This window comes from Halichoerus grypus, chromosome 6 (genome assembly GCF_964656455.1).
Source record: "Halichoerus grypus chromosome 6, mHalGry1.hap1.1, whole genome shotgun sequence".
NCBI lineage: Eukaryota > Metazoa > Chordata > Mammalia > Carnivora > Phocidae > Halichoerus > Halichoerus grypus.
Genome location: NC_135717.1, coordinates 100,669,433 through 100,695,505, shown reverse-complemented (window position 1 = coordinate 100,695,505; position 26,073 = coordinate 100,669,433). Strand labels below are relative to the sequence as shown.

The following is a 26,073-nucleotide window of genomic DNA, read 5'->3' as shown; positions in this document are numbered from 1 at the left end:
AAAGAGAAAGGACCCAAATAAATAAAATTAGAAACAAAAGAGGAAAAATAAGAACACCACAGAAATATGGAAGGATTATAAGAAAATACTACAAAAATTATATAGCAAAAATTGGACAAGCTAGAAGAAATGGATAAATTCCTAGAAACATACAATCTTCTAAAACTGAATCAGGAAGAAATAGAACATCTGAACAAATTACTAGTAATGAAATTGAATCTGTAATAAAAAAAAAAATAATAATAATAACCAGGGGCACCTGGATGGCTCAGTTGGCTGAGCATCTGACTCTTGATTTCAGCTCAGGTCATGATCTCAGGGTTGTGAGACTGAGTCCCATGTCAGGCTCCTTGTTGAGCATGGAGCCTTTTTAGGATTCTCTCTCTCCCTCTCCCTCTTTGCTCCCCCAACCCACTCACACTCTCTCTCTTTAAAAGAAAAAAATAAAAATAAAAGTGTGGGACCTGATGGATTCACAGGTGAATTCTAAACATTTAAAAAGAGTTAATACCTATTCTCCTCAATCTATTCCAAAAAATAGAAGGAAAGCTTCCAAATACATTCTACGAGGCCAGCATTACCCTGATACCAAAACCAGACAAAGACACTACAAAAAACCCAAACAAACAAAAAAACTAAACAACTATAAGCCAATATCTCTGATGAGCATAGATGCAAAAATCCTCAACAAAATATTAGCAAACCACATTCAACAATAAAAAGATCATTCACCATAATCAAACAGGATTTATTCTGGGGATGCAAGGATGGGTCAATATTTGCAAATCAATCAACATGATACACCATATCAACAAAATGAAGAATAAAAATCATATGATCTTCCCAGGGTGCTTGGGTGGCTCAGTCAGTTAAGCATCCAACTCTTGGTTTCAGCTCAGGTCATGATCTCAGGGTCCTGGGATCAAGCCCCATGAAGGGCTCCCTGCTCAATAGAGACTCTACTCATTGAACACTACATCAAAAACTAATGATGCACTATATGTTGGCTAATTGAATTTAAATTTTAAAAATGTCCATTCTACCCAAGGCAATGTAAAGATTCAGTGCAATCCCTATCAAAATACCGAGAGCATTTTTCAGAACTAAAACAAAAAATCCTACAATTGGTATGGAACTACAAAAGACTCCAAATAACCAAAGCAATCTTGAAAAAGAACAAAACTGAAGGTATCACAGGTCCAGATTTCAAGATACACTACAAAGCCATCGATAGACAAATGGATAAAGTAGTAGTATACACACACACACACAAAATATTACATAGCCATATAAAAGATGAGATCTTGCCATTTGCATCAACATAGATGGACCTAGAGGGTATTAAGCTAAGTGAAACAGACTGAGAAAGACAAATACCATATGATTTCACTCATGTGGCATCTAAAAAAACAAATGAATAAACTAGAAGCAGAATCAGACCTATAAATACAGAGAATTAATGGTTGCCAGAGGGAAAGAGGGTGGGGGATGGGCAAAATGGGTGAAAGGGTGTGGGAAATACGGGCTTCCACTTATAGAATGAATAAGTCATGGGAATAAAAGGCACAGCATAGGAAGTACTGTCAATGATATTGTAATAGCGGTGTACAGTGACAGATTATAGCTTATGTGGTAAGTACAGCATAATGTATAAAAAAGTTGACTAGGTTGTACACCTGATATTAATGTAACATTGTTACAAAAATGTTGTGTGTATATACATATACACACAATGGAATATTAGCCATAAAAATAATGAATTTCTGAAATATGCTATAACATACAGGAAATTTGAAAATATAATGCAAAGTGAAATAAGACAGACACAAAAGGACAAACATTGCATGACTCTACTTATATAAAATATCTAGAACAGGCAAAATCATAGAGCTAGAAAGTAGGTTAGAGGTTACCAGGGACTGAAGGAAACAAGGTGTAGAGTATTATTATTTAATGCATACAGAGTTTCTAGTTGGGGTAATAAAGTTTTGGAAATAGCCAGCAGTAATTGTTGTACAACAGTGTGACTAATGCCACTGAATTGTACATTAAAAATGGTTGAAATGGCAATTTTTATGTTATATATATTTTACCAAATAAAAAAAGCATAATGTAGGCCCACAATTTTTGTTTAAATGTAATTTGACAAGTCCTCTCATGCTTAAAATCCTTCTATTTTCCTGACTGCATGCAAGATAATTTCTATATTCTTTAATTCAACAGATCTCGTTGACCTAGTCCATGTTCATTTCACCCACCTCTGCTCTATTGTGCCAGCCACTCATTTCCTGAATAGCAGAGTGCTATTTCATATTTCATGCCCTATGCCTCTGCACAGTTCTTCCTTCTACCTAAAATACCTCTTCTACTCCTGCTCTGAATGACTCACTTCCATTCTTCATTTAAAACTTAGCTTAAGTCAACCTCTGCAGGAAGCTGTCCTACCCTCCCAATCCTAATCTTAATTATATGCCCAACTGTCTTTGTTGCCACAGTATCCAGGGTGTGTATTATGGCAGTTATCATAATGTGTAATAATTATCTGTATCTTTCTAATTTGTACACATTTCTTTTGTCTTATCTGTATTTCTCCCTCCTAGTCTACTGGGTGTCACATAGTAAGTACTCAAGAAATATTTAATGGCTACATTCCAGGGAATCTTCATCAATGACCCTTTTAAAAGAATCAGCTCTCCGTTCAAAACCAAGAGCGCTGAAGAAATGGTAAACATTCTCATGCATTCTTCTTTGTTTAAAAATAGCCAATAGGGGCGCCTGGGTGGCTCAGTCATTAAGTGTCTGCCTTTGTCTCAGGTCATGATCCCAGGGTCCCTGCTCAGCAGGAAGCCTGCTTCTCCCTCTCCCACTCCCCCTGCTTGTGTCCCTTCTCTCGCTTTGTCTCTTGCCATCAAATAAATAAATAAAATCTTTTAAAAAAATACCCAATATTCTGCGGCTCCACCAAGGAAATCAACTTCATGTCTAATGACTGGCTTTCATGCTCTGAGTCTCTGGGAAGGATGCTATACAATCATACTTTGTAAAACCCATAAAGTACTTTGAAATCAATCATTTCATTGGAGGAATGGAAAATGGTGGAATGAAAGGATTGGGGCAGAATGGAGAATCTCTATGGTAGGTAATGAGCAAATCAGTGGGGTATATACTCTCTGTCTACTGCCATTATACATCTTCTTCAAGTAGGAATCATGTTAAATGGAAGTCCAGGACTTACCTGCTGCCACTGGGTGCTGATATTTCTATCCTTGTTGAAAGAAGATAGGTAAAGGGATTCTGAGAGAGTTTTTCCACCACTTTTTCTGTCATGATTCCTGACCTGGAAGGAAGGAGGTCTTGGTCACCTCTCCCCATACATGTTGGGAAACGGACAGCATGATTATCCTCATGTGCCAAAAGTCCCCTACCCTGTCCAGTTGCAGAGAGACAGGAAGCAGGGTGTAATGAAGAAAGTACCACACTAACAATCAGGCATTCTAACTAGTTGTGTAATGTTCGGCAAGCCACTTGATATTTCTGCATCCTGGCTTTTTCATTTTCTAAACTGTGGGCAATTGGCTAATTTTCAGTGTGTCTTCTGCCAAAAAAATCACTCTCTGCCAGTACTTTGCATGTTTCTATTACTTCCCCTACCACGGACCCCACTTTCCCATTCACTCCCCAAACCACTGTGAGGTCTCAACCATGCCCACTACGTGGCATAAAACTGTTACTTCTAGTACTCACTGCTCCATTTCAACAGCCCACAATCTTATTTAGATACTAAGAAAGAACAATGGTGCTTATGATTCTGAAGAAAAAGAAAGAAAATAAAAAGGACTTATAATCACTTTGAGCTTGAGCTGAGTGGGGACTACAAACTGATAATTTAGGATGTAACACAGTAAACAGTTCTAGACAGTCACTTGGTCAATTGTAGTTATTTATGATCATTCACATTAATAGAAGAGTCTAAGAGAATATGGACAACCCAAAATAGTAGATAACATTCAAGTCATTTATATGTGGCTTGGGAAGTGCATCGGTACTTACATTTGAATAACACTGATTCTGCTGTCTTAGGAGTTTTAGTGAAATCATAAAGTATATTGGGAAAAACAGACTTAAAAAGAGCTAGTTTGTACTAGTATGTACTCTTCTTGTCCCCCTACTCAAAATTTTTCCCTTCGTTCATGAAGACTATCATCAACTTTCTCATTTATGTAAAGTACCAGCCTAAAATGGAGTACTCAAGATCATAATATTTACTTTGCCTTATCATTTTCACCATAGAAACCCTAGCTTTGGGGTGTTTATTAAAGAATATTTGGGGCTGCAAGCTGTGTTAAGCAACAAAAATAAACAAGGAGATAGCAAGTATCCTCAACATTGACTTTATTACCTACTTGGCTGAATAAACATGGAAAACAAGAGTTTTGTATGATTTAACTGGCCACAGATGACCAAGGGTTGGTTACTATATAAATGATGGATAAGGTAAGAAGCAACATGGTGTTTATTATTTTAAGCGAAACATGCAGGAAGATGTTCTCCTCATGGTTAAGCAATTCAATTAGGAAGGTTAAGTATCTTGCTGTAACCATAAATGTTAAGCAAATTAACCTTAAGTTCCTATGTCTTTCAGACTCTAGCTGAAAGCTTCAAAGTTGGAAAAGTTACAGATCAGTCAGTGACAGGTGGCAGTTGGGTGGATAAATAATTGTCCCTATCCAAATGTTACCATGTAACTGAAAATCATCAATGATTTAAAAAGTAATCTTTTCTTTTTTTCCTTAGAATGAAAGATTTCATGGGGTTAGAGGAATAAATTCACTTACTGGGATGGGTCTGAATCACTTCCTTTTCGTTTTCTCGGGAACTCCACCACATGTGGGCAGAGGGATCCAATAGCTGTTGGTTTTGTCCATGGGCTCATGTGACTGGAAACCACAGGAGAAATGCACTGGTTCTCTTCAGTCAGTATTCTGTCTGTGAGAGAAAAAGCACAATAGCACATCTATTTTTAACATTAACTTTTACTTTATACATACCCCTATCACATGTTTTAAGTGGTTTTTCTATCTTGATATTTTAAAAATATCAGTAACAACATAACATAGTATGAAAGACAAACTATGTACACTTAAATACTAGTTAGAAATGTATGTTAATCCATATTTTTAAGCTTATTTCCCCCATTTAATTGTAAAAGAATTGTAGAAAATAGGGAAAACACAAAAAATAGAAAGGGGGAAATCAGATGTCACCAATTGATGTTACTATTTAGAGGTATTTCCCTTAAGAATTTTTTCCATAGTTGTCATTAAGTAATTGAAATCATAGTGTACAGTATATTCTATTTTATTTACAAATCACTGTGATAACTTTATCGTGGTATTACAAGCATTATATATAAAATTCTTTTTAAATGATTCTAATGACTATATAATACACAGTCATGTAGATGTGTCATAGCTACTTAAACATTCTTTTTTTTTAAGATTTTATTTATTTATTTATTGAAAGTGAGAGATTGCACGTGCAAGTTCCGGGAGGGGCAGAGGGAGAGGGAGAGAGAATCCCAAGCAGACTCTGCACTTGGTGTGGAGTGTGATGAGGGGCTCAGTCTCATGACCCTGAGATCATGACCTGAGCCGAAATCAAAAGTCGGTTGCCTAACCAACTGAGCCACCTGGGTGCCCTGATACTTAAACATTCTTCTATTGTTACAATCTATGTTTGTTTTAACCATCACAAATATGTATTGTGGTACATAAAGCTTTTCATCTACTGGTTATTTCATTTAGATAACATCTCAGAAGAACATCAAGGGATGTGAATATTTTTAACCCTAAATTGCTAAATATGATAATAAAATCCTTTTTGTATAAAGTGTGGTTTATTAAATGTTTTATAAAATATAAAAATCAGAATCACTGAACTAAAAATAACCTATAGTCCAAAAGTGGGCCTCCCTGAATAACTATATTTCTCATATTAAAATGGATATAACAAGTTTAAAATAATCTGTAACTTACAAAATAGATTGAAAATATATAAGAAGTATTAACAAAGAAAATGCAATAAATCTACAAGAGTGGGAGATTTTTAACACATCTCTAGCAGTAACTGACAGATCAAGCATTCAGAAACAATGATGTAGAAAATCTGATCCACACAATGGACAAGCTTGGTGTAATAGACATCTATAGACCACTATTCCTAGCAGCTTCAAAATCCACTGTTTGTTTTGGGGCACCCATGGAGCATTATAAAAACTGACAATATACTGGACAAAAAGCAAGTAAGTCTTAATAGTTTCAAAAGAATGATGTCCTACATCATTTACTGACTCAATGTAATTATGCTAGACACCAGTAACAAAAAGATAACTAGAAAATCCCTATATCTTTAAAAATTAAGAAATACACAAATAACACATTCAAAGCAGAATTCTTAGCAATTAGGAAGATCCAAAGTAAACTATAGTGGTATACCCATCCCACAGCTACAATGGAAAAGTTTGAGGACACCAAGTGTAAGTGAAGATGTGAAGGAATGGGAAGTTTTCTGCTTTGCTGGTGGGAACATAAATTGCTACAACCACTTTGGAAGCCATTTATGTATTACCTAAAAAAGTTGAATATTCCATATAACAAGTGATTCAGCATTCCAGTCCTAGGTACATAGGAAAAACTCCATGCATATTAGGAGACATATACAAGAAATGCATTAGCAGCACTGCTTGTAACTGAAGAACAAAAATAAAAACCTGAGAAAACTGGAAACTAAATCTCCAACAGATGGATTGTTTATTTACTAAATGAAATACTAATGGCAGTAACAATGAATGAAGTACTGATATCAACATGGATGAATCTCAAACTAGTGATTCTGGGGGAAAAAAACTCATAGCTAAAAACACACAGCACTTTATTTTTAATTTTAAAAAAAGATGGGGGGGGGCAGAGGGAGAGAGAGAATCCCAGGCAGGCTCCACGCCCAGTGCAGCCCGACATGGGGCTCCATCTCACAACGCCAAGATCATGACCTGAGCAGAAATCAACAGTCCAAGGCTTAACCAACTGAGCCACCCAGGCATCCCACAGCACAATTTAAAAAAAAAAAAAATTTATATAAAGTTCAAAAATCAGTAAAACTAATCAATATTTTTTAGCAATATCTATAGAGGTTTGCCACACTATATAGAAAAGTAAAGGAATAGTTAACACAAAAGTCAGAATTCTCCCTGGAGAAGAAAAGGTGCATCTGGATGCAATCAGTGAAGGACACACACAGGCTTCTAAGAATTCATGTTCTATTTCTTCATCCCAATGTGAGTTCACAGATTTTTTTAATTCTTTAAACTACACATATAACTTTTACAATCTTTTGTAAGTTACAGTACATTTCACAATAAAGAAGTGGGGAGGATAATTTTATCAAAGATTTTTGGCCACCTGGGAATTCAGTTTCTGATTTATGATATTCAAAGACTTCTAGGCTTAGATTCTCTTAATGGGAAGGATTCAGGATCACCAGATACCACATGAGATTAATTTTGATTTCAGCTTCCAGACTTCAATCCAATGGACTTTGAATGGCAGAACACCATCTGTCTCCACAGAAAAATGTGGGGAGTTTCTTACAATAAATGACAAATCAATAGGAAAAATTCATCAACACTGAACCAGAGTTCACCCTGGTGTATATATAATACCAGACTCTTCCCACCCACCTCCAATCCTCCAACACAAGCACACTGTTTCCCTCGCATAAGTTCAAAACAAAAATAAAGTTTTTTTTTTTTTTGCCTCTCATTCTAGAAAGCATGATCTCCACATTTCAATCCTACTCCCTAACCTTTAAAATAAGAAATAGACCTTCTTTAGGCTGCAAAATAATGTTCTTTTCACAAAAATCAAAACCTAAAGCTCTAAGGGTCTTTATTTGTATGTTCCCTAATGAGTGGGGGAGTATTGCCCCATAATTAGCTATGTTCCATCAAGTTTAAGTTTGCTATGTCAGTAGAAGTGTATTCAAAGCAGAGGGTTTTCTGTAAACAAAAGGAAAATACGGGTTAGTGGGACTAATTAGTTCTGGATGAAAAGATCTGTTCTTTGGAAACAATTCAGCCTTCATGTAGTAGATCTTTATTTGTTAGAAGGTGAATCATAATTTAAAGAGTGAAGATTTCATTTTTAACCTACCAATTTACTTTCAGCATCCACATATACTTATTTAGGAGACCATGTGTTAGGAATTGAAAATTAATTCTGCTTTTATATAACTCATTTTGAAGGTATATGCTTTAATATTTTGATATTCTTTCTTCAAGTTGTCACTTCTCAATGGTGAAAATCCATTTTTTTCCAGAAAAATAACACTTTATTAATACATTTCTATAATACTATTTTCCTACTTTCTAAAAAAGTTTATTTGTGCCTGTAGAGTTGACATGCAATATTGCATTAGTTTCAGGTGTACAACATAGTGATTCAACATCTCTATACATCATGCTATGCTCACCCTAAGTGTAGCTACCATCTGTCCCCATACAATGCTATTATAATACCATTGACTATATTCCCTATGCTGTACCTTTTATTACTGTAACTTATTCATTCCATAACTGGAAGCCTGTATCTCCCACTCCTCTTTACCTATTTCGCCCATTCACCCAACTGCCTTCTCTCTGGCAACCATCAGTTTGTCCTCTGTATTTATAGGTCTGGTTTTGCTTTTTGTTTATTCGCTTATTTTGTTTTTTAGATCCATATGAATGAAACTGTATGGTATTTATCTTTCTCAATCTGACTTATTTCACTTATCATAATACCCTCTAGGTCCGTCCATGTTGTCGCAAATAGCAAGATCTCATCCTTTTTTATGGCTGCGTGTGTATACATATTCACCACATCTTCCTATCCACTCATTTATCAATGAACACTTGGGTTGTTTCTATATCTTGGCTATTATAAATAATGCTGCAATAAACATAGGGGTGCATATATCTCTTCAAACCAGTGTTTTCATTTTCTTTGGGTAAGTACCCAGTACAGGAATCATTCGGTTTTTAATTTTTTCAGGAACCTCTATACTGTTTTCCACAATGGCTGTACCAATTTATGTTCCCACCAACAGTGCACAAGGGTTCCTTTTTCTCCACACCCTCACCAAACTTGTTATTTCTTGTCTTTCGATTTTAGCCATTCCTGACAGGTGTGACGTGATATCTCATTGTGGTTTTGATTTGCATTTCTTTCCTTGATGATTAGTGATATTGAGCATCTTTTCATGTGTCAGTTGGCCATCTGGAGGTCTTTGGAAAAATGTCTATTCAAGTTCTGTAGGAGTGCTGACAATACTGACTCCACCTTGGGCCTCCATCTTGCTCATGTTTGCTCAATGACGTCTCCTAGGGCTGTGTGTTCTGGGCCCGTTGGAGATTAATATACATACCTTAGAGATGCCCACCAAGGCCAGGATGGGGGGAGGCTTTATTTTGGCCTCCCAGGAATCTGTTAGAGATAACATAGTCTTCCTTCTTTCCTGATGCACAGGTGATGCCACAAGATCTAATTAAAGGGTAGCTGTCAACTAGGTGCATGCAAGCCCTTTGAGGTGCATGTGAACCCTTTGGTCCTACTACAGTGCCCTTCTGCGTGTCCCCTCGCTCTATAAAATCTGTGGACTAAGGTCTGGACTTCATGGAGAATAGCTATGCAGCTGCCATGGATCGTCTTCTGCCTGATCTCCTCTGTGTCAGTCAGTTACTTGAATAAAATTCTGTGTAAACTCTACGGAGTGGCCTCCTTCATTTTCCAGTCTCAAAGTGTCTTCTCAGTTTGGGGGATATTTTACTGTCTCTTCCCCAACTCCTAACATGTTCTCTGCCCATTTTTTAATTGGATTGTTGGGTTTTTTGATGTAGAGTTGGGTAATACATTTTATTTAACTCAATAAAATAATTCACAATTTAGACTGAACAAAGACAGTATGCTTGTCTTTTATAAAGGAGGTTCTGTGGTTTATTTAAAATGACATTAGCATTACATCTCACTCCATTCTACATGTATCTCCCTGGTGATGGTCATCAATGTAACAATATTTTAAAGGTCTGCCATTTAGTATCAGTTCCTCAAAGATGAAAATAAATTGGGGGAAATGAGCAGCTGCTTGGGAATCCTAAGCAGGGGAAAACAAACAGCCCTTTGGTTTAGGCTCATAGTTATAAAGGGTTCAAATTTAGAATCTGACATTGTGCTTGAAAGAAAATATACATCTACCCATACACATAAGCACACACACATTCACAGGCAGGCGATGGCAGGATGGAAAAAATGTATTTTTCATACAACTTACAAACTTGGTCCCACTACCTACCTTCATTGCAGTAGTGTGCTCTATGTTAAAATTTATATAAAATATAAATTAACCTATGAATAACTTTGTGTTAAAAACAAGTTGTGCAATGTAAACATTTGCTTCTTAATTTCTGAGAATCCATGCCCCGAATCACATTACCCAAATGGTAATGTCTTACTTAACCTCAAGACAAGGAATATTCAAATGTTGCTAATTGCCCCCCTAATGTCCTTCTTCTGGTCCAGGATCCAATCCAGGATCACATGAAATATTTAGGGTCTGTTATATGTCTTCGGTTTCCTTTAAATTGTAACAGTTCCTCAGTCTTCTTTTGTCCTTGAGGTTTTGAAGGGTACCGGCCAGTCATATAGAAGGTCACCCAGTTGAAGCTTGTCTTATATTCACTCATAACTAAATTCAGGTTATGAACTTTTGTCAAGAATGCCACAAAAGTGATGCTGTGTTCTACTCAGTGCTAAATGCCCACACTTTTCAATTTTATTGCTTCCGGTACTTTTTATTGCTTCATTGAGATCCTGCTCTTCAGGATTCCAAAAGGTGTTCAGCTCATAGACTCAACAGAAGAGGCAGAAGATTTAGGAGATCTGCTATAAGCTCCAATATGGATAGTTTTGAGAACCATTTTTTCTCTTCTCCCCAAATCCTAGCACAGTGCCTGACACATAATAGGGTTTGTTGAAAGAATGAACTGCATTTCATTTCATCACCCCCAGACATGCAAAAGAGAAGCTGAAAGAGATGTGATATCCGAACTAACAGATTCGACCTCCTAGATTGCTGGAAATGATAAAATTCCCACAATAAGGAATATGCGGTTCCCCGCTATACCTATTTCACAAATGAATTGGCCTACTTCCTTCCATTACTTCATTTTTACCAATTTTTTCCCCACAGAGGGAAAAATACACTTGATTGTTGGAAAAAAGGTACGGTGTGACATGGGACTTGGCAATCTGAAGTAGCTTTCTAGAACAACAAGCGGCAATTGTTGTATAGGTTTGTGGTAAAGCGTTACAAGAGAAAATCAAAAACCGTTTATCACTGACAAATTATTGTAAGATAATCACTGACATATGTAAGATGCTTAGTCACATAATAAAGTACTAATTGGTACTATTCAAGAACAAAGACCATCTATAGGTGGTACTATACACAAATTATGAAAAGGCTTTTGCTCAGGAGAGATTAAAAATACTCTATTATTTCATAGTATGTATTAAAAGCCTAATGTAACCTGCTGTCAAGAAGCTTATAATCCTGAATATGTTTGTGCACGTGTAGGTGAAATTAGATCTAGAGACAGGTATGAGTTTACGCTACAAGAACACAGACGGAAGAACACTTAATTCTATTTGGGGGGAGGGAGTAACAACAGCATTTTTTCAAGCTAAGAGAACATCATGAACAGGTGGCAAAATAAATGCATTCAGTAAGATCCTATGCCATCATTAACAATGACGTTAAGTTGTTGAATCAATGAATACATATCAGAGTCAAGTTTTAGAAAATGTGTCTCCGGATACAAGTCTGATGGGTAAAATTGGACTTTTTCAAAGTAAATTTTACCTTCTCACATATGAAACAAAACATACGCTAAATTGACCTATCTGACCAGAAACCAGATCCCCAGATCATTATTCACCATGCAGAAACACAGGTTATCTAGAAAATTCAATAAGGATGAGGCTTCGATTCATTGAGATTTCATGAAAGTCCCTCAAGATTTATTTACCTCTGAATTTTTTACCATGATTAGAAAAGGCAGGAAAGAGTCTCCCAGGGACCACCTTTCTTGAGTTGTCGATCCAAACATCCCACCAAACCCTGAAGAGGAACAGATATTTAGCCAGATTCATCTCTGAAGCCAGCAAAGTATCTTACTCAAAATAGGGATAAAAAGGAGATAGTAAGATATAGGGGCCTAAGTGTATCATTTTCCAAATTCCCATCTGTTCTAAGAATGTGTCGACAGACCCTTCATACTGCCACTATTTTTGAAAAGTATTCAATTTCAGACGCTAACACATACCTTACTATTACAGAAAAATGGCTCCCATGAAAACCTGGTTTTCCCATGATTTCAGCCTCAGTGACCTTGGCAGAGGAGGAGAATTTGGATTTAAAAGCAGGGTTTTTATGTGGATCTACATACAGGGAGAGAAATAAAGGACACCATGTGGATGCCCACACAAGGCCTTCGGATAGAGATATTTTGCATCCACTAATAAATTGGCATTCTGTTTTTGTAGGTCAAAAAAAAAAATGACGTTTAATGTCTATCCCCACGATAAGAGGGTTGTATTGGTGGAATCTCCGCTACTCCTTTCTGTTTGCTGCAAAGTGCAACATCTTCGGTGAATGGTACGGCTTGGATGAAGGAAGACCAAGAAGCAATTCTAAGTTATATTCTAGGAAAGTGTTTATCTTCTTGTATCTCCATTCAGTTACTGCTTTTGAAGCAAAGCTTTACTTGGTATTCGCCCCTGTAAGAATTAGTGGGAAACCTCACAATAACAGAGTCGGGAGGTTCAGCAGGTGCTCTGATGCCCTACCACTCCTCACCTCAGTTGCAGACCCAACAGAGGGACAGAGGGACCCCACACCCTTGCACCTCGATACTACCTGACTATGCTCCTGCAACAACCCCATTCATATGTTAAAATCTAATCCCCAGTGTGATGGTATTTGGAGCTAGGGCCTTTGGGAGGTATTTAGGGTCTGAGGGTGGAGCCCTCATGAATGAATTAGTGCCCGTATCCAGACGCCAGAGAGCTAGCTCATTCTCTTGCTGCAGTAGGAAGTTTGTAACCAGAAAAGCGTCCTCTCCAGGACCTGACTCTGCTGGAACCCTCATACTTCCAGTCGCAGAATTGTGAGAAATAAACTGCTATTGTTGATAAAGAATAACATAAAATGAAAATGATGCATCTGAGTTTTATGAACCTGGAAAATGGGTATGTAATGTTTACTTTAAAAAGCAGGATGAAAGGGACGCCTGGGTAGCTCAGTCATTAAGCTGTCTGCCTTTGGCTCAGGTCATGATCCCAAGGTCCTGGGATCGAGCCCCGCATCTGGCTCCCTGCTCGGCGGGCTCCCTGCTTCTCCCTCTACCCACTCCCCCTGCTTGTGTTCCCGCTCTCGCTGTCTCTCTCTCTGTGTCAAATAAATAAATAAAATCTTTAAAAAAAAAAGCAGGATGAAAGACAGAGACTACATAAAAACAAGAAACAAAGAAAATGTATATGCAGGGGAGAAAAAAAACCTAGAAGGAGACACAGTGAAATGTTTTCAGGTGTTTTGTCTGAATGGCCAATCAAAGGATTTTTTCCTGTTCTACTCTTCTGTATTGTTCCAAAATTGCGTAAGTATTGTGTCTTACTTTTGTAATACATACATACAACTGAGCAAGAAAAAGGAATACATATGTGGACTGTTGGGGAACAGCAAGTACATCAGTATGGCTGGGTACAGTGTGAAACATTAGGAAATCAAGCTGGAAAAGTTGTTCCCAGAGGGCCCTGGATGTCCCACTGAGGAGTCGGAGCTTTATTTCCAGGTAACAGAGAGCTAATGAAGTGGCTTAGCGCTGCATCTCAGCCCCCTTCATTTCATGGGCAAGCCTCACAAGGGAGGGGGTACCGTCTGCACTGTCCTCCCTACTAGGAGTTAGTCTTCCTATTAAAAGCTACAACTTTCATCCTAATGCATCCACCTTTCCCAACCAGAATGGCTGGCTTCTTACCTGGATTCCTATTTATTTCTGTAATGAAGCTTGCACTCAGAGCCGTACTCTGAACCCGTTCCAGCTGGGCCGGGAAAATAAGGCTTTGATGCCAAGCACAGACAGAGAAAGCCAAAAACCCTTTCAAGTGGGGATCAGGATCCCACCTGTGGATCCACCACCACCTATCCCAGATATGATGTTGAAACACCACAGAAGGATCAATCTCTCCTATGTACGGAGGAAATTTTATTCTCTTGGCCATGACGTCAAAAGTAGCAAGAATATCTAAAAGATGGGGCACCTGAATGGCTCTGTCGGTTAAGCACCTGCCTTTGGCTCAGGTCATGATCCCGAGGTCCTAGGATGGAGCCCCGCATCGGGCTCTCTGCTCAACTGGTACTCTGCTTCTCCCTCTCACTCCGTGATCTCTCTCGCTTTCATTCTCATGCAAATAAATAATAAAATCTTAAAAAAAAAAAAAAAGAATATCTAAAAGGTAAGTCCTGAGGATGCTTCTTAGGAGAGGAAGGCTCAGATATGGTGAGAAAGAAACACAGGTAGAAGACCCTGGGTCAAAGTATAACTATCTCAGACTTCATAAACAAAAACACATTTAGCCTTATTTTCTCTGTTAATTTTTACTTTAAGACTCTGTTCCTTTCTTTGAGTTCCAAATGGTAAAGGAGAAACCATACACTCCTAGATGCCGTGGATGTGGAGCTTTGCTGGCACGTGAGTTTGTCCATGATTACACAACAGCTGGAGAATCAAAGCAGAGAAAATAGACGGTTTCACTTGCCCAAAGTCAGTCCCTTGCCAGGGAAGTATGCAGAAGGTCAAAGGACAAATAAATGATGTCTGCATTGTAGTAAAATGGTCCGTCACAGAGTACAGGCTAGGTAGGAAAGCAAGAGACACCCAGAAGGAGCTGAAAGAACAGGCAGGTGGTTGGAATGTTTGTATAAGTAAGAGCAGGGAGAAGTTCAGACTTGGGGATTCATAGGTAAAGAATTTCCAGCTGATTCGAGGGTCAACATAAGATGTGCCCCAGGGGGTGCTGCAGGGACGTGAAGACAGAACATGTGGAAAAGAGAAGAAAGACCAAAGTTACCTAGGATGACATCAGGGAGTAGACAGGAGAGGAAAAAGTCTAAGAATATACAGAGGTAACATCCCAGAGATAGGTGATTAAAATAAGGATAGAAGAGGGTGAAACGAACAGCAAACCTAAATGAAAACTAATTAAGTGACAGTGGGGAATCATTTCTGAAAATGGCAAGAAGGCTCAAATAATACCAACCTCCTCTCCTAGTTCTGAAATACACAAGAGAGTGATTGGCTTCTACAACTCCCTGATCATCAGTTCCTTCACAATCAGGCTGACCACATTACAAATAACCTGAGAATTACTGAAGTAAAAAAAGAGATACTTCCCCCTATCAAATTGATCAATCTTGATAAATTGTTTACTGGCAAAGGAGCCTTGGAGAAGAGGTAAGAATACAGATTCTCAGAGTTTCATATATCTCTAGTGGGAACAACAATTGATATAACTTTTCTAAAAGGCAATTTGGAAAGTTCTATAAAGGGACATAGGATACTTCTATCCTTTGACCCAGCAATTCTATTTCTCTGAGTTTATCCTAAAATTATTAAAGATATAAAGACTTTTGTACATAGAAATTTATTAAAATATTTCAACAGTGTAAACTGAAAACAACCTAAAGGTATCAACAAACAAGGGAACTAAAAAACTAAGTGTAATCATGGGATGGACTACTATACAGCCCTTCTTTTTTTAAGAAAAAGATTTTAGAGAGAGAAAGAGTGTGAGTGCAGGGAGGGACAGAGGGAGAGAATCCCCTGCTGAACATGGAGCCCAACGCGGGGCTCCATCTCACAGCCCCGAGCCACCCAGGTGCCCCATGGCCTACTATACAGACTTTAAATACAATGTTTCCAAATTATTTATGAAATGGTAAATACTATGTAGAATATTAAATTTTATGTTTTTTGTTCTTGTTTTAAAATATATTAATAGGAAAAATTTGGGGTAAAGCCAACAGATCAGGAAATGATGCCAACAAAATGGCAGACTATTACTTAAGTTCCCAAGAGGAGGGGTCATGCCATACCATAGAGAAAGTGGGGGGCACATGGGGGAAGCACCAGGGTCAGTCAGGCAGAAGAGGGAGAGAAGGTATCTGTGGGCAAGAACCTTTATTGTATTTTATGTGTGTGCGGGGGGGGGGGGCGGTGTGGAAAGAACAGGTGGGCAGGCTATAGAGGCTTAGGACTGGCTAGTTTGAATAATTTCAGCAGGCTGTGGACAAAGGGACTGTCCTTAGTTGTCTGTTTACCTGGCCCAGGAACAATTAGGACAGCTGGATAATAGCCTAGAGTGTGAGATGTCAAAAAAAAAAAAAAAAAAAAAAGAGGTAGTTGGGGTACAGCCTCTGGATTGGTTGGTTTGAATTTGAAAAGTGCACTCATAGGCAAGTTGTTTACTATCTCTAGAATTGGGTTAAATCCTAGGAGAAGCAGGCTCCATATCGCAAAGCATCAGAATACAGAAAATAAAATATATGGTTAATACATTTATATTTTCTTTAATTTAAAATTTGAAAATAAAATTTTTCAAATTTTCTACAATTAACACATACTACTTTTTTAATTCAGAAAAAAATAAATATACCACAAAAATTCTGTGTCATTCACAAGCCTTGGGCATTTCTTTGAAAGGATAAATTTATACCAATATTAAAGAGTCATGGATGCAGCCCTCCTTATATTGTTTTTTTTTTTTTTAAGATTTATTTCTTTTAGAGAGAGAGAGAGAGCACATGAGCAAGGCGGCAGGGGGAGAGGGAGAGAAGTAGACTGGGGCTCAATCTCAGGACCCTGAAATCACAACCTGAGCTGAAATCAAGAGTCCCATGCCCAACCGAGTGAGTCATCCAGGTTCCCACCTTATATTGTTTTTTAAAGCCAAAGAACAGGGGCACCTGGATGGCTCAGCTGATTAAGCGTCTGACTCTTGATTTTGACTCAGGTCATGATCTCAGGGTCATGAAATCGAGCCCTACATTGAGCCCTACATCAGACTCCGCACTGGGCGTGGAACCTGCTTAAGATTCTCTCTCTCCTCTCTCTGTGCCCCTCACCCACCATCCCCTCCCTCCCTCTCTCTCTAAAAAAATAAAAACATAAAGTGCTGATACTGTGAACTTTACGTTGCTGAAGATATGAGAACACTGAGCCACTTTCACAGGACATTTAATGTTCTCCTAAAGAGAAGGGACAGGGAGTTTCTAATCAAATGCACAGGATTCCAGACTGAGCCTTGTCCTAAACTGTATGTGCAAGAGAGATCTGTTGGCAAGGAATTAAAGAAAGTTAAGAAGCAACTTTCCACAGGAGTCACCTGCCTACAGCGGATCCCTTTGTGGATGAGGGGGAGGGGTAAGCGTACTGATTTCAGAAAGGGGCAGCCACGTGGCTTTGACCACAGCTACATGCCACACTGGACAATTGATCAAAAACATTAGTGAGGTGCCATGTTTAATGCTTTCTAAGAACTGTGGCATCACAGTCCACAAAGGCCTGTTTGTGGCAGGGAACAGCCCTAGTCTGCCAAAGGCACCTGCTTTTCCATGGGGGGTGACAACCTGTACTGATTTCTGAGGACTCTTCTAAGGGAAGAACCTCCTGACTGTATGGACTTCATAAAATATCCACCAAGGGTACATAGGGCTCCATGCTCCCCTCCAAGTCTGCCTAAGACTCTTTACCTCTCCCCTTTCCCTCCCCACCTCTAAAATAAAGAAATCTTTAAAAAAAGAAAAAAGAAAAAAGAAAAAGAATGAGATAAATGTTGAAGCCTTTTAGAATCTGTGAAGTTTTGTTGGATGGATATCAGGTAGTACACTACTTACTTATCTGAATTGAGTATAATGGGCTTATGGCAAAGTATGAGATTCAAACAGACACGGATGTGCATCTATTTCCACCCTTGTGCATGGTCAGATTGAATGATGTTAAAGATAACTAAGGTCCAAGTCAAATTAACCGTCAGGTTGACTGCGGAGCTAGATTAAATCAGAGATACAGCATCAGAGGGGCGCCTGTGTGGCTCAGTCAGTTAAGCGACCAGGTCTTGATCGTGAGTTCAAGCCCCACATTGGGCTCCACGCTGGGTGTGGAGCCTACTTAAAAAAAAAAAAAGAAAAAAAGAAATATAGTGCCAGACATTTCAGATTTCCACATGAAAATCCTTCTCTAATCAGTAAAAAATAAATTTCCCCCGCCCCTTCTGAAGAAGGTAATGTGAGACAATCAATAATCATATACATAATTCAAAACTGTGATGACTGCTTGAATTAAAAGCTGTGTGCTATGAGAGACTATTCAATATGCAAACCACTGGCAGTGTGATTGCTGTACAACAGATTTAATTATTTCTTTCCACTGCTCAAAATCCAACTGTGGCTCCCCACTGAATTTAAGAGGCCATGTAATAGGAAATCTTGCATAGCACAGCTCAGTCTGCCTACCGGCCTCATCCTGTGCTGCCCTCTCATTCATGAGCCAGGCAATGGCCATAGGGTACTGGGTGACACTCCCCAATCATATCTCAGTCCCTCATGGCTCTGCCTCCCTGGGCCTATTTGTCCCTTACCTGGAATGCATTTCCCAAATCAGAGTAACAAACGTACCTGTCAAGACATAGGTCAGATGTTAACTCCTACAAGAAGTCTTCTCTGCCCACTGCCCCTAAAACCTGCCATCCCACTAGGGCCCCTTCTATGTAATATGGTGGCACTTTGTAATTGATACCATTATTAAGCTTATTCTACTTCACTATATTTTTACTAGTTGGCCTGCTTCACTAGACACAACTCCTTAAGGGCAGGGACCATGTTTTTATTCCCAGTTTAACACAATCCGTGACACATCACCCACACTCAATAATTGACGAAACGATGGATTGTTGAATAACTTGTATTAGGTCAATTCCTAACTATTAAGAAAATACTAGATCTGTACTTCCCCCTATTTATCAAAAATAAACTTGTAATGAATAAATGAGTTAACTGTAGGGAAATAAAATCATAAAAGGTATAAGAAAAATATCTGTAAATATTTCTCTTAAAGTGAGGGCTTCTGAAGGATATACCAAAGGTAAAAGCCATGAAAGAAATGACATTAAAAGGTTAAAATTTCTGTATATCAAAAACCACCATAAAATTAACACATATAAACTAAACTGGAGAAAAACTTCCTCATGCCCTTTGCAGTCCATCCTTCCCTCTATCCCAACCCCAGGCAGAGTGACTTTTTTGGCATTTTCTACATATTTTGTAAATAGAATGATATGATATATGCCCTTTTGAGCTGGCTTCTTTTCCCTGTAATGATTTTGAGATTCATCCATGTTGTTGCATGTATTGATGGTTTCCTCCTTTTTATTGCTTACTCCTTTGGGAGGGTATCATATTTCGTTTATCAATTTGATTCACTTGGTGATGGCCATTTGGCTTGTTTTCAATCTTTGACTATTGTAAACAAGGCTGCTACAAATATTCGTGTACAAGTCTTGGTGTAGACAAACGTTCTCATTTGTCTTGAGTAAGTACTTAGATGTAGAATGACTAGATTGTAAGACAGGTCTATGTTTAACTTTTTGAAAAACTGCCAAACTGTGTCCCTAAGTGTTTTTTTGTTTCATTCCCACCAGCAGTGTATGAGAGTTCCAGTTGCTTCACATTCTCGGCAACAATTGACATTGTCAGCCTTCTTAATTTGATTCATTCTAGTGAATGCATGTGTGTGCTATCTCACCATAAGTCGTATAATTTTACGACATTTTGAATCTTTGAAAAGTTTACTCCTCAGAAGACCAAAATATCACTTTAATTTCTAACCATTGATCCTGTACCTAAAAAGTCTAGTAAGTTTTCAGTTCAGTCGCCAAGTATTTGCATACTTATTATTGTACAAGGCACTGTGTTAGAAGCTAGAGAGAATGCAAAGATGAGCACAACATGGCGTTTGCTCTCAGATAACTGAGTCTTATAAGTAGAGAAATAACCCAAATGCAAGCTAGAACGGAAAGTGTCTTTGAAGAAGTCTGGGTCACCACACTCTATAATGGCTTCATTAAGGAGGTGTCATCTGACGTAGTCCGTATAGTACAGAACCCCTCAAACTTTGGTTGACAACCATAATATCCCATACTTTTGCCCCAAATTCTTCTCCCCCCTAAACCAAACCATGTGACTCCCTCAAACAATACCCATATAGGATGTCTTGTCACTCGCGTGGTTGCTCTCTCTGGACAGACTTTAACCAAAAACTTCCTTTGATGTGTGGAATGATCAGAACATAACACCCGGGAGTTGTCTGGCCCACAGAGGGGAGAGCAGAACTCTTACTGATAATGTTTTAACATACTGTTGTTATTTATAAGACTGCATTAGCTTTTATTTCATATATTGGGCCTTTATATAAATGAATGAATCAACAGTGTAATTTTAGAATTGTAACTGGTATTACAGATGGTCTAATATAACTCCCTCTTTTTCCAAGAAAGAAAAAGAGTTCCACAGTGGATTAAGTTCTTTGCCCTTTTTCAGACAGCCAGACACTGACGGAGGACAGACTGCCGTGTGAGTCTTCTGACTCCCGAACAGGGCTTTCCTTGAGTAAACCTAAATCTGTCTTTTCTATGGGCTGTTGTTAAGCTACCTCTTTACCTTTCATACCTCTGCTTTTTTTTTTTTTTTTTAAATACTTAGGTACTGGCCCTTCTTTTGGTTAAATTTAATCTTCTTTGGCACCACCCTAACAGCATCTTCTTGGATTCAGATTATATCTAACAAACTGAATAAAGCCTCCTCAAAATATGCCATCTGCAAAAGTGACCGGCATGACATTTACGTCGTCAAACCAAATGTCTGGCTGGCGTGTGGAACCAAAAACCAAAGAGAGAACAGCTGGAAATTTACTCGCTGTGATCAAATACAGTGTAGGAAAAGTGAGAGCCCAAGTAAGAGTTACAGCGGAAAGCAAAATGTTGACACTAGGGAAGAGCTCTGAATGGTTAGAATGGACTCAGAGAATCACTCAGCAGACAGGAAAACTGAGTTAACTGGGTTGGGGAAAGCGCTCTGGGAGTAAGACTGTGAACAATGCACGGTGTCAGAGAGCCTCAGGGGTTAGGTTATTCAGGTTGCATGAATCGCGTTGGGCTTCACATCTTAAATGAACTTGGGGGGCTGGGGGGGTGTCTGGGTGGCCCAGTCAGTTAAGTGGCCAACTCTTGATTTCAGCTCAGCTCATGATCTCAGGATCATAAGATTGAGCCCCACATCAGGCTCCATGCCAGCGTGCTTAAGATTCTTTCCCTCTCCCTCAGCCCCTCCCCCATCTCGCCCTAAAAACAAAACAAAAAAACACTTGGGAACTGTTATAGTCTATAGGAATAACATTGTTGGCATTAAATGTCACACAGGCAAGTGAGCGGGCCACATTCCTCGTCGCCTCAAGATTGTGCACTAGCTTTTATTCACTGATATGCCTAAATGCTGCCTTTCCCCAATTTTGTCCTTCCCCTCCATTTTACCACATCGCCAACAGCACTCCAGCCTTGGGTTAATACCTGGTAGAACTCCAGGATACACAGAAGGACCTGTTAGATTTTAGGTTCCATGAAGGAGCAGTCTTTTGGGTCAATATCACAGCAGAATGTCTACTTCAAAGTAGCTTGATGAATATGTACTGTTGGGATGATATGCAGGACATGACAGGACCACAGCTGAGGGGAATACACTAGCTCTTTCCTACCATGTCCTTTCTACCTGGTTGTGCTACAAACTGGAGAACAGGTTTTTGAGTTCATTCTAGGGTTTGGAAGCCATAAACTTCCTATCTCTCTCCCATTCACACCCATACAACTGGTTTGTGTTCCACTCTGAACACTGTGCCCTCAGAACCAGATATGGGGAGGCTCAGTATACACTGTGCATGAGGTCCAGGGCACCTGCTCATTTTAAGGCTCTTTTTAGTACACACTGCAATATAAGCAAATCCATATCCTACCTCATATGTGCTCTGGAATGCCTTTGCTCTGAGCAAGCCTGGGAAATCCCCGGCCCCTCCCACAGGAAACCAGATCCACCCTGGCTCATGTTAAGCCGTGAGGAATATGGCCCATTTGCTTGCCTGTGTGACATTCAATGCCAAAGATGTTATTCCTATAGACTATAACAGTTCCTAGCTGCATTCATTTGTTCACACATAGGTTTTTTGTTTTTTGGTTTTTTGACGGGGGGGGAGGGGCAGAGGGAGATGGAAAGAGAATCTCAAGCAGACTCCACACCAAGCCCAGAGCCTGATGCAGGGCTCCATCTCACAACCCTGAGATCATAACCGAAGCCGAAACCAAGAGCCGGATGTTTAAGTGACTGAGGCCACCCAGGCGCGCCCACACATTGTTTCTTATTGATGGAGTGGGGACGTGAAAGATTTTCCCAGGTAAATTTTTATTACTTGATTCAACTATATTTAAGTATTGCCTGTTATGTATCTGTTTTGATCTGGAAAAAACAAACCGCTTTTGATCTTAAAAATTAGTATAAAATTTTTGGAGAAAATCCTAAAAAGATATCTGGTTTTCTTAATTTACAATAAAAGATTAAGAGGAGGCAAAAGGAACAAAGGAAATCACCTTGTTCAAGTCACTCACCAGACAGCAGAGGACAGTGAGACTCAGGGTGTGCAATTATTTGCCCAGCCATGTGTTATACTGCAGTTTAAATGAAAGAAAAAGAAGTAAATACAACAGCTTCCTACGGAGAAACAGTTCTCATGCATGTCCACTCTCAATTACTACAGAAATTAAAAAAAAAAAAAAAGAATATACTAGAATGAATTTTGATGCCACTGGAGAAGGCAGTCCTCTATTCCACTAGCTTTTAGCAAGGAGGTGGGGGCTTTCTGGAAAAGGGAGTTGTAGTATTGACGGATACATTGAGGAAAGCATTGAACATAGTGTGTCTGGATTTCAGTTAAGATTTTTTTCAGAGATGGAGAGTAGTGAGCTACTTTAATTTAACAGCCTAACTGAAAAATAAAGACTGAGATCTAGCTAGAAAAAGTAGCAGCAAGTGAACCAACAAGAAGGGAGTTTAACAGAGAATTTTAATTTAACAGCCTAACTGAAAAATAAAGACTGAGATCTAGCTAGAAAAAGTAGCAGCAAGTGAACCAACAAAGTAGTGAGCTACTTTAAGCTTCCATTACAGCCTTGAGGGAAAAAAATGAAGATGGAGGAGAAGAAATTTGGGGAGGAATACCAGTTAGGAAGCCAACCACCGCAGTGAAGCAGAATGATCAGGAAAGTGACAAAAACGGAGATTAAGGCACTTTTGTAGGTGAGACCACAGCTACCACCACTGTTACCCACCCCCCCCACACACACACATACTGCCACCAGCACAACAAATAGAATAATCCTTTACTGAACCCTTAAGTGCAAGGCACTGTACCCTTTACCTACCTTATCCTATACAATCCTCACAACAACCCTCCAGTGGTGGTTTAGCAGATGAGGAAACAGGCTTAGAGAAGTGAAGTAACTTGCTGTGATGGTCTTCTTGCTGTGTCAACTTGGCTAGGCTACAGTCCTCAGTTACTCAAACACTAAGTGTTGCCAGGAAGGTATTTAGCAGATGTTGATTCAAGTCCAAAGGCCGTAATCAGTTGACCTTAATAAGGGAGATTATTCTAGATAATCTGGGTGGGTCTGATTTAATCAGTTGAAAGACCTTAAAAACAGAGCTAAGGCTTCTCCGAAGAAGACAAAGACACTCCACCTATGGACAGCTGCTTCAGCCTATGTCTGAGAGTTCTAGCCGGCCTTTCCTCACAGCCTGGCCTGTGGATTCTCGTCTTGCCCAGTCTGCCCTCACAGTTACATGAGCCAATTCCTTGCAATAAACCTCTTAATATACACATCTCCTACTAGTTCTGTTCCTCTGGTTGAACCCAAACTGATACACGTGCCAAAGATCACACAATAATTAGGTAGAAGAGTTCAGATCCTCTCAAAGCCAAAAGTAGGTCACTAATTCACATTCCCTCCCAACAGAAGAAGTTCAGTTTTGGACATCAGTGCTTCACAGAAATGGCAACACATCCAAATGTCTAGCAGGAATTGAAGGAGAGGTTAAAAGGTTAAAGCTCTGGAGACCAGACTATGCTAAACTTTTGAAATGGAGCCAAGGGGTAGGAGAAACACCCATTATGACTATGAGGAAATTGGAGTCATGGAAAACCACTCAGTTGTGATGCGGAATATAGTCAGAGTGACATAAGCACTGAAGAATGCTTCCCTGACTAGGAGCATTCCGGAAAAGGCCAACATTTCATAGGCATTATAACCTAATCCAGGTATAGGCAAAAGCAAGAAACAAAGGTTCATCAGAATTTCAGTTCCACATCGAAACAGGAAAGTCCCCTAACTGGTTCCAGACCAGATTGATCCTCATGCATAAAAAGAATATAGGGTTTAGCATTTTGAACATCAGCATGTTTTTCCAAAAAGCACAAAATCATACTTAGATTTGGATGGTCTACACCCACGTCATTGTTACACATGGGAAAACATAATTCTTGCAGTTTATGAGTAAACAGAAAACATGGTACATGCTTAATATTAATCAGGCATGATTGGGTATGACAGATGCCACACAGAACCTATAAAAGACACAACGGTTGCAGTTTAAGGAAGATGGTGGAGTAGGAGGATCCTGAGCTCACCTCCTCCCATAGACAGAAGAGCTGCAGAACACTCTCCAGACTAGAGAGCCTGGAGAAGGGCACAGTTGATGTTCTCACCCCACCTTAAAAACCTAGACTGGAGCAGGATCCGGATGCCAAAATGGGTGAGTCTGGTCATCTTTGTGAGCCTGCAACTTTAGTGAGCCTAGAGTCCACAAGCCCACACCAGCCCTAGGGCACAGAAAAAGAAGCCAGGCTTAAAAGGGCTGAGGAGCTGTGGGAACACTCTGCCCCCCTCTACCTTAAAAGCTCAAACCAGAGCAGGATCCGGACATCATAAGGTGAAGGTTCAGATGCCATAATCAGTGGGTCACAACACCATAACCAGTGGGTCAGATCATCACAGAAAGCTTGTGACCTCAGGAAGCCAAGGATCTGCAAGCCCACACCAGCCCACTGGTACTGGAACATAGAAAAAAAGCAGCAGTTTAAAAGGGCTAAAGAATTGTGGGAATATTCTCTCCGCTCCATTTTTCTTTTATTATTTTTTCTTTATTCTTTCTGTAAAAAGCAATGGTTTAAAAGAGTAGCTCCAGATTTCAGGTTATACTACAAAGCTATAGTAATCAAAACAGTATGGTATTGGCACAAAAATAGACACATAGATCAACAGGACAGAAGAGGGACCCCAGAAATAAACCCATGATTATATGGTCAGTTAATCTTCGACAAAGGAGAAAATATGCAATAGGAAAAAGACAGTCTCTTCAACAAATGGTGTTGGGAAAGCTGGACAGCTACATACAAAAGAATGAAACAAACAAAGAAACAAAAACCCCAAAAGCTCAAATAAACAATCTAACCTTATACTTAAAGGGACTAGGAAAAAGAAAAAAGAACAAACCAAACCCAAGGTGAGTAGAAGAAAGGAAATAAAGATCAGAGCAGAAATAAATGAGGTAGAGACTAAAAAAAAAAAGGAAGAAAAAAAATCATTGAAACCAAGAGCTGATTCTTTGAAAAGATAAACAAAAGAGACAAACCCTTACCTGGACTCATCAAGAAAAAAAGAGAAAAGACTCAAATAAAATCAGAAACAAGAAAGGAGAAGTAACAATTGACACCATATTTGTATGTAGCTTACATATTATAAGAGAATATGTAAAATTACATATCAACAA

General features: G+C 39.0%; 1 protein-coding gene across 4 annotated transcripts in view; it reads right to left on the bottom strand.

The window, feature by feature from the left end:
* The window catches only part of BMAL2 (basic helix-loop-helix ARNT like 2), a 101,618-nt gene that overhangs the window by 59,061 nt on the left and 16,484 nt on the right, over positions 1-26,073 (bottom strand). For 2 of the 4 annotated variants that reach the window (XM_036080214.2, XM_036080218.2), the window contains exons 2-4: positions 22,857-22,916; positions 4,836-4,986; positions 3,236-3,337 (exon numbers count right to left, since the gene is read on the bottom strand). In XM_036080214.2, the coding sequence (XP_035936107.1) occupies positions 3,236-3,337; positions 4,836-4,986; positions 22,857-22,908 (305 nt within the window). In that variant the 5' untranslated portion in view covers positions 22,909-22,916. Of the gene's footprint in view, positions 1-3,235; positions 3,338-4,835; positions 4,987-22,856; positions 22,917-23,669; positions 23,768-26,073 lie in introns of those variants that run through there. The other 2 variants (XM_078075802.1, XM_036080217.2) reach the window with 2 other exon arrangements.